The sequence below is a fragment of the Halichoerus grypus genome, chromosome 3, assembly GCF_964656455.1.
Source record: "Halichoerus grypus chromosome 3, mHalGry1.hap1.1, whole genome shotgun sequence".
Taxonomy (NCBI): Eukaryota; Metazoa; Chordata; class Mammalia; order Carnivora; family Phocidae; genus Halichoerus; species Halichoerus grypus.
In genome coordinates this window covers 89359692-89373572 of record NC_135714.1, presented here as the reverse complement: position 1 = coordinate 89373572, position 13881 = coordinate 89359692, and the positions used below count along the sequence as shown (strand labels likewise).

Below are 13881 nucleotides of genomic sequence, written 5' to 3'. Positions count from 1 at the left end.
CCAGCCTAGGAAACTCATACAGTAAGGATACAGAACAGCAATTCTCAAAGTGTAGTACATAGAACCCTGGTAATACTGGAGACTCCTGGGAGATCCACAGGTAAAAACTACTGTCATAGTGTATTAAAATATCTGCCTTCTTTACTGTGTTGACATTTGTACTAATGGCACAATAGCAATGACGGGTAACATGCTGGTCCTGTGGCATAAACTGAAGCAATGACACCAAGCAACACTAGTAACTACCATATTCTTCACTACCATGCACTCACAGTAAAAAAAAATAAAAGCCATTCCCCTATTCAACAATGTTCAGGATTTACTAGCTACTTTAGTAAGGCAAGAAAAAGAAATAAATGGCATACAGATTGGAAAAGAAGAAATAAAACGATATTTACAGAATGACAGGATTAAGAAAATAAAGAAAGAAAAAGAAAAAGAAAAGCCTGGAACTAATAATAAGTGAGTTTATCAAAGTCACAAGATAGAAGGTCAGTATGTAAGAGTCAAATGCACTTCTCAAACTCAATAATGAACAAACAGGATTTACAATTTTTTTTAAAAACAATACTATTTATAATATCACCAAAAAGTACTTAAAATATAAATCTAATGAAATATGTGAAGGACCTATATGCTGAAAACTACAAAACACTGATGAAAGAAATCAAAGATTTCTTTAAATAAATGGAAGGATACACTATTATTTGTGGACTGAAAGATTTGGTATTAAGATAAATTATCTCAGTTTTGATCTTTAAGTTTGATGCAATCCCGATACAAATACCAATAGGCTCTTTTATAGATATCAACAAGCTGATTCTAAAATTTCTATGGAAAGGCAAAGGTACTAAAATCTCAAACAAAAACAAAAACTCTGAAAAAGCACAGTGGGAGGACTCCTATTGCCTAATTGCAAGGCTTGCTTTATCCGCTACAATAATCAAAAAAGTATGGTACCAGTGAAAGGACAGACATGTAGAACATAATAAAAAGTCTGGAAATAAAGCCACAAAAATACAGTCAACTGATTTTTGACAAAGATGTCAAGCCAATTCAATGAAGAAAAGATAGTATTTTCAACCAATGCGACTGCCATAGTCCATATTCAAGAAATGAACCTCAACACATGTCTCAGGTCTTAAGCAAAATTTAAGTCAAAATGAATCACAGATCTAAAAGTAAAATTTAAAAACTCCTAGGAGAAAATACAGAAGAATATGTAGGTATGATTAAGAACAGAAAATATTGAGAAAAGCGACTTTATCAAATTAAAAACTTTTGCTCTACAAAAACCACCAAGAGAACTATAAGACAAGCTACAGACAAGGAGACAAGTATTTGCAAATCACATGCCCAATCATTTGTATCCAAAATTTATTAAGAACTCTTAAAACTCGGCAGTTAGAAAATAGACAACCCAACCAAAAAATTGGCAAAAGGTCTGAAAATAGAATAACCAAAGAAGATACAGGGATGGCAATAAACATATACAAATCAGTCTAGCTGTATTACATGTATCATAACCTCACTGAAGGAGGTTGAGGCAATATATATACACAGATGGACAGATGTAGATATAATTACAGAGATGTTTACATACATAATTTAGTAGATACATATGTATCTCCTAACTCTGTCTATTGAGAAAGCCTAGCAGCAGTGATACGCCCGTAGCTACGACCACATCCGGGGCCCAATTCTCAGTTTCTAAATACCATGCCCCAACAAAAGAAACCAGGGCTCCTTGGACAAAGGACTGATTCTAGTGCTGGGATAGGGCAAGGACAAAATGGGAGTATCTTGTAGTGTCAGAAAGTAGGGAAGCAGTCGAAAAAAGGGTGGTGCCAGAGAGACACAGGAGACAACCTGAAAGAGATGCCAATGGCCAAAACTGTAACAATCTGAGCAACAAATATAAATAATGATAGTACTAGATTATAATATTCATGAGCCCACAATATAAATGACTGAAAACATTTTAAAATGGAAAAAAAGGGGCAAGTCTTCCTTACGGAAAAACTCCAAATAATATATGTAGAGTAAATGAGGGAAAGAGAAAATTACCATTAGAATTCCACAGTAAAAATCACTGCAGGTGCAAGCCACTGAGGAATGTAAAATTAGCGGATGAAATTTTAAGAAGCAACAGGATATTAAAGTATCTCCCCAAGAATATTTATAAATTACTGTGATGATTTTAGCATATACCTACAAATTATTTGATACACCTCACTGTAGAAGGTGGAGCTTAATTCTTTTTTTTTTTTTTGAAGATTTTTATTTATTTATTTGAGAGAGAATGAGAGAGCGAGAGAGCATGAGAGGGGTGAGGGTCAGAGGGAGAAGCAGACTCCCCACTGAGCAGGGAGCCCAATGCAGGACTCGATCCTGGGACTCCAGGATCATGACCCAAGCCAAAGGCAGTCGCTTAACCAACCTGAGCCACCCAGGCACCCGAATTCTTAAATTCCCCTTCTGTTGAATGTGGGCTGAAGTTACTCCTAACAAACAGTAGGAAAAAAAATATTAATTTTGCAGTGGAGGAACTTGGCAGCCCCTATTTATAGGACTGAATATGTCCTCCCAAATTCATATGTTGAAGCTCTATCCCCCAATTTGATAGTTTTAAGGTGGGGCCTTCAGGAAGTAATTAGGTTTAGATTAGGTCACAAGGGTAGGACCCTCATGATGGAATTAGTATCCTTATAAGAAGGAGAAGAGATCACTCTCTCCTCATGCATGCAAAAAAGCCGTGCAAGCACACAGCAAGAAGGTGGTCATCTGCAAGCCAGGAACAGGGTCTTCATCAGAACCCAACCATGACGTCTCTCGGATCTCAGACTCTCAGATCTCAGACTTCTCATCTCCAAAACTGAGAAAATATATGTCTATGGTTTAACCTACCCAGTCGATGGCATTTTCTCATAGAGGCCTGAGCTAAGACATTCCCTCAATCAAGTGTTCAAGAGATTAACATGACCAGTAATACAACAAGTTGATACATATAATCCCCGATATGATAAGTAGGGCACTTCACCTCTGTGGTATTCTTCCTAAAAATTCATAAATTCATAAAAATTCCTAAATTCTTAAGACTCCACCTCAGCCTAATCATGGGAAAGCATCAGTACAGTGAAGAACTGTCTACAAAATAACTAACTGGTCCTGTCAAAGCCCTAAAAAACAAAAAGACTAAGAAACTGTCACAGATCAGAGGAAACTAAGGAGACGTGACAACTAAATGCAACAGGATATCCTGGAATGTATCCAGGAACAGAAAAAAAAAATGGTGGAAATGGTATAGTTTAGCTAATGGTATTTCAGCAATGTTAATTTCCTAGTTTTAATAAATGTGCCATGATTTTGTAAGATGGTAAGACACGAGAAGATGTAATACTTTAGAGGAAGCTGAATGAACAATGCACTTTCTGTACTATCTTTGCATCACTTCTGCAAATCTAAAATTATTGCAAAATAAGTTTTTAAAACATCAATGGAAAAAAGTGCTGGCAATGACTTACTAAATTGACTGTATGACACAATTTTTTAAGAGATTTTATTTATTTATTTGAGAGAGAGAGAGAGTGCACATGCACAAGCGAGGATGGGGGGAGGTAGAGTGTGAAGAGGGAGGTAGACTCCTCACTGAGCAGGGAGCCCGATGCGGAGCTCGATCCCAGGACACTGAGATCATGACCTGAGCTGAAGGCAGATGCTTAACCAAGTGAGCCACCCAGGCACCCCTGTATGACACTATAGACAAATGACTGCACCACACATAACCAGAGTGATTTTCCTAAAAAGCAATCTGGTTATGTTATTTCTTTGTTTAAAGCTTTCTAATGGTTTTTCTTGCCATCAAGAAAAAATCCAAATTCTTTAACATAGTCTGTAAGACAATGGGAGCCACGATAATCCCTCCCCCCCACTAAATGTCCATGTCCTAATCACCAAAACATGTGAATATGATACGTTACATGGCAAAGGGAGTTGAGGTTGCAGCTTGTACTAGGACTGCTAATCAATCAGCTGACCTTAAAATCAGGAGAAAAGCCTCGATTATCCAGGTGAGTTCAATGTAATCACAAGAGTCCTTTTTAAGGTAGAAGAGGAAGGCAGAAGAGAGTCAGGGAGATGTGACTACAGAAGATCCGCAGAGATGAAGCCAGAGGTTACTGGCTTTGAAGACAGAAAGGGGACCATGAATCAAGGAATGCGGGCAGCCTCTAGAAGTGGGAAAAAGCAAAGAAATGGATACTCTCCCCCAGCCTCTGGGAGGGAATTCAGCCCTACTGACACCTTGATTTCTGCCCTGTTAGACTTCTAACCTACAGATGATGAATTCATGTTATTTTAAGCCACCAATCTGTGGTAAATTTGTTATAGCAGCAGAGAGAAAACGAACGCAAAGGCCCTTCATGATCTGACTCCTGCTTACCTCTTCTACTTTACTGCTCACCACTCCTTGTCACAATGATTTTCAACAGGCGCCTTAACATACGGCTACGCTACAAGTCATTCACATGGGTCTACCGAAGTTTGATCAGTACATAAAATGTAATTTTGCTAAACTAAAGGTGCCTATCGTTAGGTCAAAGTGACACACAATAATGACCTAGTATGAAGGGAGCAAAGAAGCCACAGCACATCAGGAAAGAGTATATGCTAGAGCTTTACCTCAAAAGGCCATCAAAGGGGTTGGTGAGTGCAGAATACAGTTAAGTTGCCTTGTAAAGGCTTCCAAAGGGAATCAAATAAACATGCGCTATTTTTCTGAAATTTGCTTTTTTAAAATACAGGTGTTTAAAAAGTTTAATTCCTGGGGCGCCTGGGTGGCTCAGTCGTTAAGCGTCTGCCTTCAGCTCAGGTCATGATCCCAGGGTCCTGGGATCGAGCCCCACGTCGGGCTCCCTGCTCGGCGGGAAGCCTGCTTCTCCCTCTCTCACTCTCCCTGTGTGTGTTCCCTCTCTCGCTGTGTCTCTGTCAAATAAATAAAATCTTAAAAAAAAAAAAAAAAGTTTAATTCCTTCAAGAATGCCACCAACTAAAATTTTAGCACTAAGGTAGCCATGAGTATGAAGAGGCTGAGAATCACTGTTCCACACACATTCCGACCATACTAAATTTTTCTCAAGCCGTGTTTGTTCACCTCTGACCCTTCACACAGGCTTTTCCCTCTACCTGGAACCTTCAAAAATTCCATCTTCCCCCTTCATCTGATCAACTCTTACTCATTCTTCAGATCTCAGTTCAGCTCTTCTAGAAAACATCTCTTAACCCTACAAGTGAATGCCTACTTAATGTTGCATCTACTGTATCTTGGACCACAATGATAGCACTTTTCACATGGTACTTTGTCTGGCTGCAAACTCTGTAAGTGAAGAGCCAGTCTAATTTGCTCTCAGCTCTATCATATTCCTAAAGCTTCCGTGCCTGGTTCACAGAAAACATCCCTATATTTTGAGGCGGGGAAAAAAGAAGCCTAGTAAATGCTGCTGCTTTTTAAACCTACCAGGTATATTAGCTTCTGCTACTATAACAAATTACCACAAACTCAGTGGCTTAAAACAACACAAATTTATTATTTTACAGTTCTGGAGGTCAAAAGCCCAGAATCAGTTCACTGGATTAATAAGGTCAAAGTGTCATGGGCAGAGATGGTTCTTTCTGAGGCTCTAAGAAGAGAATCCATTTCCTTGCCTTTTTCAGCTTCTAGTGGCCACCTGTATTCCTTGGCTTATGGCCCCTTCCTCCATCTTCAAAGCACACTACTCCCACCTCTGCTTCTGTGGTCAATAACTTTCTCTGCTGGCTGTCTCCTCTTGATTCCCTCTAATCATGTCTGTTGTGAATATATCAGGTCCACCCAGACCCAGGATAATATCCCCAATTCTTAATCGTAGCTGCAGAGGTTTCAAAGATTAGGACGGAAACATGTTAGGGGGCCGTTATACTCAGCTCACCACATCAGCTGTCAGTGGCAGGTTTTCACACAACTATACCATAACTTCTACAGTTTCAGTAAAACCAATTTTAAAATTTGACCAATTCTAAGATGCCCCCCAAATTCAGAGATAAAAATGTGAAAAAAAAGTGTCTTAGAATCAATGAAGTAATTACTGCATCCACCAAATGGCTGAACACAGTGACTCATAAAAAGAGCATCAAGAAATCACTTGGAAAACAGAAAAACTCAGGTTATATACAATCTCTGAAAAGTTTCTACATTCAGGGACATAATCTCCTTCCAGAGACTAGATTCCCACCAGAGGAAAATTTATTCTATTCTTGCTGTAAGCAAGCCAGACATGAAAATTCAAATTTACAAGGTATTTTATGGAATATCTAGTCACTATACATTTATAAAAAAAAATTAATAAGCTCTCTTTAAATAAATGAGTTTCCTCATCCTCTCCCTTTTCAGAGAAGTAACATTTTTAATATCAAGAATATTTGCTTCATTAGTCTTTTCATGAATCACATTTCAATATTTTTTAAAAGTCAGAGTAAAGGTTTTTTTCATTATCTTAAAAAGAACATCAAGGTCAGCAAAGTACAAGCTCCTCTATCCCACAGCGACACATTCATACTAACTTGGAGAGGCAGTATCAGATATAAGAACATAATTTATTCATCACTGAACTACCAAGAAATAGGTCAATATTAAGCCACTATGCATTTTAGCAATCGTTCTTGTTAAAGAATGCCACCAGTAAATAGTCACACAGCCCTGATCCTGCTTCCCTGTTATACCCCACAATGCTGGTCCCTTGCCCCAGACCACCAAGACCTCCTCATGACCCAGCAACTGAAAGACTAATGGCACATTACAGGCTTACTGAATCCTGCTCTGGTGTCAACACTGGTATCCATCCAGTCATCAGTATACATAGTACTGATTTCTGAATATTTTGGATATAGGACCCCTGACGATAAAGTATCAGTAATGTTGCTAAAATATAAATTTTTTACAAGCGTAAAAAATATATGACCACCACACCCCTAAAGAAATCTGTAATTAGAAGCCCTAGTGATTTTAAAAATGAGGAATTCCTAGTGGCTCAGTCGGTTGAGCGTCCAACTCTAGATTTCAGCTCAGGTCATGATCTCAGGGTCGTGGGACGGAGCCCCACATCAGGCTCTGTGCTCAGCGGGGAGTCGTCTTGAGGATTCTCTCTCTCCCTGTCCCTCGGCCCCTCCCCCCCACTTGCATGCATTCTCTCTCTAAAATAAATAAATCTTAAAAAAAAAAAAAAGGAGGAATTCCAGTCACATCTGGATACGCTGGATTATTCTTTTCTAATGGAAGACTACTAGCTACAGAAGTAACTGTCCCAGTCACTGCTGGCAGACAGAGCCTACAGACAGACACAGCCTGTGCGGCCATTTGGGTGAAATCTCACTGCATTAAGCCCATCAGTTCTCCTCTTTGGCTGCCGTAATAATGAGTGTTAAGAGTAAAGGCACCAAAAGAAAACCAATACCGGTTGAGAACCTACCACATGCCAGGTACTTTGCTTTCCTCTACATAATCTTACATAACTCACAATAATCCTGTGAAGCATCACTATCGTCGTTTTACAGACAAATGGGGGCATGCAAGGTCACTAATTTATACAGATTCAAACAGCTGGTAAGTAGTGAAGAAGCCAGGCAGTGCAGGTTCCAAAGCTCATTTCACAATACCGGTTTCTCAGAAATACTAGGAAAAACAAGCAAGTTAAGACTTGGCCATTGGCTTAGGCGAGGCATTTTACTACTCCCTCTCACCTCCTACTTCATCCTGCTTTTCCTTGGTTCCTATTACAAGCAGCTTCCAGCATAGCATTTTAGAAAACTTGAAACCAATTAAATCCACCTTCCCACAAGCCAGCTAGCTGAGGTAGATGGGCTATTAGAGGGAACCTTCCAAGAGTAGATCTGTTGGAGGGAGGGAGGGCTGGGCAGTGGAAGAAAATAATAAAAAGACGGAAACAGTGATTGAGCCTTAAATACAGGAAAGGATAGGACGAGCTGGCCATACACAGATCCTTTCAGGGGCCAGTCTTCAAAAACAACAGTGAATACGAAGCCAAGTTCACTTACTCCATTGAGTGCCTACTACTGCCTGCTGCCCCTGGGAATATGATGAGGAAAACTCTTATAGTCTCTGCCATCTAAAGAATTTATATCCAGGTGTTCTGCAGAAGATGGAATGTAGGGGACTCTCATTTGCTAAGTATCTCATTTTGCTAAGCACCAGGTACTTTAAAAATAGTAACTCATTTAATATAATTCTCTCAACAACTCTAGAAGGAAGGTATTATTCTCCCCTTAAGCTCAGAGATGTTGAGTAATTACCTCGACAAAACCTGGAGCTGTATCAAAGCCGACAACCTTTTCACTAGCCCACACCTTCTGACAACTCTGAATAGAACATGATCTGCTCTCACATGCAGGGCTGACTGTGGAGATGCTCTCCTTTCTCGGAAAGTCCATTGAAGACAGGCTCAAAAATCTGGTCTATTTCAATGTCTTTAGGCATCTAGTACTTCAGGGTTTACAGATCATTAGAAAAATGGAAGTGAGCTGAAATACTCTAATCAGTGGCAATGAATGGGGTTTGCAAAAATTATCACAGATATAATCTCAGACACCTGGGGGGAGGGAGTGGCGTGGGAGTAGGACACTGCAAATAACTAATGCAATACACACAGCAACAAAAAATAAAATTTAAACCCAGATAAAAGACACTTGTTTATATGAGGAATGATTTTTAAGATTCTCGAAATATTAATCAGCTTAGAAGGAAATGATGTATGCAGACGGTTACATTACACCATGGCAATATCTTCACCAGAGGGCCTGATGCTTCTGCTCAGCTACAAAGGAAGACTAGGAACCTGAGACACAGATGCTGCTCTGATCAAAAGGAACTTACTTCAGACACATGGTGGGGGGGATTTTTATCCTTTTAAATTTTGCATGTGCTCTCAAAGCTGAAGGGTTTCCTATAACTGACCAGATAGTACTACTGAGTGAATGGTATGTTTACATCTTCCATAATGGATCCCAATAATTCCCATTACTAATTCATCTTTCTCACATTATTGGAGATTGAAATGATAGAACTGCCAGTAGGATCATTCCTGGAAAAGGCACATGGAAGGAAGAAAACACATTTCATTTGAAAATGAGCACCATTTTCTTCCTAAAAGCAGAATTAAGCAGCAGTGGTTTACTGTTAAATCCGAGTGCCCTCCCCCCAAAAAAACTTTTTAAAATATCTCTTTCAATTTAAGTCAACTGGGAAAAATTTTGGAATTACACCATCATATTACCAGGATGTTATTTCACCCAATCTTCCCTTCTTTGAGGACTGGGCTTTGGAGAGACTCTCAAAAGGCAGAGTAAAAGTGAAGAATATTCAACTAACACTTCACATGGAAATACAAATAATTCTAAAAGCCCATATGCTGCTCAGTGAAAAACTGAAGTATAGAAATACAAGTACACAAAAGGAAGTTTAAGAGAAGTATGTCACAGACTCATGTCAAATTGTATCTTCAAATGAGTGGGGGTAAAGCATGTGAGCAGTTAAACCTAGAAAACAAAAGTGATAATGAAGTCTCAGTTTTCTACCTATTCCCTACCCTTTGCAAAAAAATGTCAAAGTCTCTAAAAAGACTTTCTACAGTCTCTTAATAGAGAACTGGACCTGGAATTAGGAAGACTGAATTGGACTTGGTGTAACAAACGTTTAATGAGTACCTGAATATACAGCGGTGACAAGAGAGACAAAACTGCTACCCTCACAAAGTTTACACAGGAACTGGTGAAAAACACACCCACCTAACCTTTCTGGATCTTGACCTCATCTATAAAATTGGAGGAGCAGACCAGGTGTTTTTCAGACCGCACTCCAAAAACACCTGAACCTCTACCTCTATTTAACCATAACAGCTCTGCTTTTTTCTGATTTCTGCACCCGTGCTCTATCCACTACTTCTTTTGGAAAAATAAATGTTTTTTAAAATGTTGGATAACCACTAAAATAAGCGATCTCTAGATACCATTCCAGTTTAACAACTGTCTCCCGTAATGTCTCATACGCACACTTCTGACCTGTTTCTTTTCACCATGTCTGGTATTCCAGAGAGACAGATTAAAAGGCAAACTATTTCATGTACGGCTAAAGAATAAACCAAAAACCCAAAGGACTGCTTAATCTTTATCTATAAATGCCAACACAGTGTAGCAAAAATTATTTTTTCTAAGATTAGCAAAAAAAAAAAAAACAGATTTGATCTTGTTACTTCTCTACTTAAGCTACTTCCTTCTACAAAAAACAACAAAAAAATTGACCCTACTTCTTTATCCTTTTTCTTAATTGAGGTATAACTGACATATGCTCTATTAGTTTTCAGTATACAACATAATGATTCAATATTTGAATAAATTACAAAAATGATCACTAGAATAGTAAGTGTAGTTGTCTGTCACCATACATAGATTTTTTTTTCTTGTGATGAGAACTGGTAAAATTTACTCTCTTAGCCTAGTTCTTTATATTAATTTCCAGATTCCTTGGCAATGACATTTAAGGCCTTTCTGCAACCTGACCCCTTTTTAAGTATTCCTTTCAGCTTCAATGCCTTGGGTTCTCCCTATCACCCAGCACACTTCTTGCCTCTTGACAGCTTAGTTTCTAAATATGCCTTGCACTTTGACAATTTGAGACTTTTGTTCATGCTGTAACCTCTGCCTCAAGACAGTCTTGCCCTCCTATCCCGACCCATAAAATCCCTCAAGGTCAGAACGAACTCGCATGTCAACAAAATAAAGGTGAATTTAGGAGAAAGGCAGGGATTCTGCTTTCTACTAGTCTAATCTTAAGTACCCAACTGGTAAACATGCAACAAATGCTGAAATGAATTATGTTAAAGTAATGATTACAAACAGGAGAAACAAAGCACCATCCTCTATATTTGGCTTCTAACATTCTTACAGATTTAATAACCTCATTGTAATTGATATCTTGGCATTTCTTGAGCCTTCACAAAATTTGTAAGGCTAAGAGCAATATTTGCCACTTTAAAAATCATGCACTAACAAAATAATGTATACCCAGAAAATCAAGAAAAGACAATCCTTGGATCACTGTTAAAACATGGGTTTATATTATTCCAAAAGACTTGGAAACTCTTCTTAAATAAACATGTGCTAGTTCCCTCACACAGAAAACGGTTTAAAAACAAAACAAAAACAATTTTGTATCAAGTTTACAAGGACAAAAACTGCTCAGAAATACCTTTATGTATGTTCAGGACAGGAACACAAAACCTGCAACACTGTTCACACTGCACGCTAGTAAACAATGACCACTGGAAGTAAAGCATGTAATAATGACAAGGGTGGCTGATCCAAAGGATATTAAGCCTAAGACATCGCTTTTATGAAAAAAATTCAACTTCTGAGTCTCAGGATAAACGATACCGATGTATGAAAAGCATCAGCTGAAAAACTACATACTGGCTGAACTGATTTATACAGCCCAATGAATTTTCATTAACAAACTGGATAAAACAGGTCAGTCCAACAACTGTTTGAAAAGTACCAGTGTAGTTTGGTTCTCTTACAAAATACTGGGCTTTTTTCTAAAGTAATTACTTTCGAGGGCTCTCCTCTAAACTACTATCAAGTTTATAACGCGAGTTCCCCCTTCCCCGGCCCCATCCACAAACATTCAGATCCCAACGATCAGGTAATAAATATCCTAGAAATGATCATTTTTCACTTGAACCTCCTGCATACTAAAAGCCTACGACCTTAGCATGAAAGCGGCTTTCAAGCTGCACCAGCTGCTGCCTGTATGAAGGCCTTTCTTCCGTCAAAGCGGGGCCAACTCTGGCACGCGTCTGTGTTTCTGAAAGTGAAGCTGGGGCAAAAGCCACCCGGATCTAAAGGTATTCGTTTAAATCCGTTTGACACCTACTCCCTTTCCAAGACGACAAGCAAACTCCAAACGCTAGCGCAGCCGCCGCCGAAGCAAGGACAGACCTTGCGGCCGAAGTGGGTCAGGGTTACGGTACACTTGTGTTGCACATTTACACCCTTTTGTCTACAAACTTGAGCGCTAACTTAAGTTCCCTTCAAGGCAGCGTGCTCGCTGGGCCGCAGAAATCAAAGCATTTTCCCGAGACGGGAAGGGCACAATCCGTGCAGCTCGATGGCCACACCAGGCTTCCCCAGACCACGCACGCTGCGGCCTCGGCTTTTCGCCGGCCAAAGGGTCGCTCGGGGCAACTCGCCTGCGCTCATGCTGGCTAGGAGGGTTTTTAAAGCGGACCTGGGCCCCTCCTTTTCTACCTCCCGTACTAATCCCGGGCGCTTTCGGGCCCAGGGTCACATTACGTAAACAGCCCCGGCCCCAGCTTTCCCAGGTCGGCCCCCGCCCCCGCGCCAGGGCGCCCCTCCCCCCCCGCGCCCCGCGCCCCCCCACACACAGTCCGGCCCCTGCGCGGCCTCTGCCCCGCGCCCCTACCGCCCGCAGCCCCCCGCCCCATCACCCCGCCCGGCCCGGCCCGGTCCGGTCTGGTCTGAGCGGCCGCGCAGGCTGCCCTGCCGGCGCTAGGCCCCGCGCTGCGCTGGGGCCGCCCGCCTCACCGTTCTGCTGGTGCGGCGCCGGGCCCGGGCCTGCGGGCGCGGCGGCTCCTGAAGCGGTGGCTCCGCCAAGCTTGGGCGGGATCCGGGCGCTGGCGGCCGGATGAGGGGACTCGGCGGGGGCCGACATGACGGCGCGGCTGGCGGCGGCGGCTCCGCTTCGGGGAGGTGGGCGGAGGGAAAGGAAGGCGGGGCCGGAGAGGCGAAAGGAAGAGGAAGGAACGCGCCCGGCGTCACCGAGGGAGTCGCCTGGGACCGCGGCCGGGCTGCCGGCGCTGCACACCGCGGAGCCTCGCTCGGCCGCCGCGGGTGCCGCGACCCTGGCTTCTGGCCCGCCTCGCCCGGCCGTGCTGCGCGCCCCAAACCCTGAGTGCGGGGTTTCAGCTTTGGGTCGGTCCCCACACCGCGGGCCCTGGGCCGCCGCCGCAACGCCCCCTGCAGGCCAAAGCCCGGCGCTTTCAGGCCCGAGGCGGGGCCCGGGGCCGCGGCCTCACCGCCAGCCTTGCGACGGCGGGTCGGGTCCAGGCGTAGCCACGGTCGCTGTGAGGCGGGAGGGATGGACCCGGGTAGGAGAAGGAAACCTGGGCCCGCTCCCACCGGTGCGGAGGCTGGGCGCGCGGCGAGCCTGGCCCGGCGGTGCTGGGAGGGGGATCCGAGAGCCGCGGGGTGACATCCGGAGCCCGGGGCCACGCTGCACCGGACTGACCCCACCCACCCTTCCTCCCTTCCTCCGAAAGAGAACCCTGGGTTCGGTTTTGGTTCTTAATCTTGAATTCCCCCCCCCCCCTTAATGTTAATTCTAAAGGAAATACGGCATTCAGGGTCCCTGAATTCCCAGGGAATTCTAATCCTCGGCAAAGGAGGAGGAAACATTTCTCTTTGATAAACACAAGAATCGAAATAAGAATTGCATTATTCTAAACTTTTCCCACCGACTTAAATCTAGGGAAGAGGAAGGAGAAAATAGAGTAAGAGAAACTGGAAGACAAATTTTATCTTCTTGATTTTTGCCAAGGGTTGCTTCATTCTGTTGATGTTTAGAAAAGAAGCTGTAGCATCCAAAGCAAAAATTCAGTTTGCTTTCTCTACATTGAAATCTTTGAATCCCTGACCTGTCCCAGCATGCTAACTGGCAAGCAAGTCTTGGACTACGTTAACCAAGTAGTCTTGCCATCTTGGAATTCTGAGTACGCTACCATCATTCTGTATGAGGAATGAAATTGCTCAGAAACATCA

At 42.2% G+C, this 13881-nt stretch overlaps 1 protein-coding gene across 5 annotated transcripts in view; it reads right to left on the bottom strand.

The window, feature by feature from the left end:
• Window positions 1–13008, bottom strand: part of SEC24B (SEC24 homolog B, COPII component) — an 88749-nt gene extending 75741 nt beyond the window's left edge. For 2 of the 5 annotated variants that reach the window (XM_036098046.2, XM_036098048.2), the window contains exon 1: window positions 12649–13004. In XM_036098046.2, coding sequence (XP_035953939.2) covers window positions 12649–12775 — 127 coding nt within the window. In that variant the 5' untranslated portion in view covers window positions 12776–13004. Of the gene's footprint in view, window positions 1–12648 lie in introns of all 5 variants that reach the window. The other 3 variants (XR_013446431.1, XM_036098047.2, XM_036098049.2) reach the window with 3 other exon arrangements.
• Between the last annotated feature and the right edge of the window lie 873 nt (window positions 13009–13881).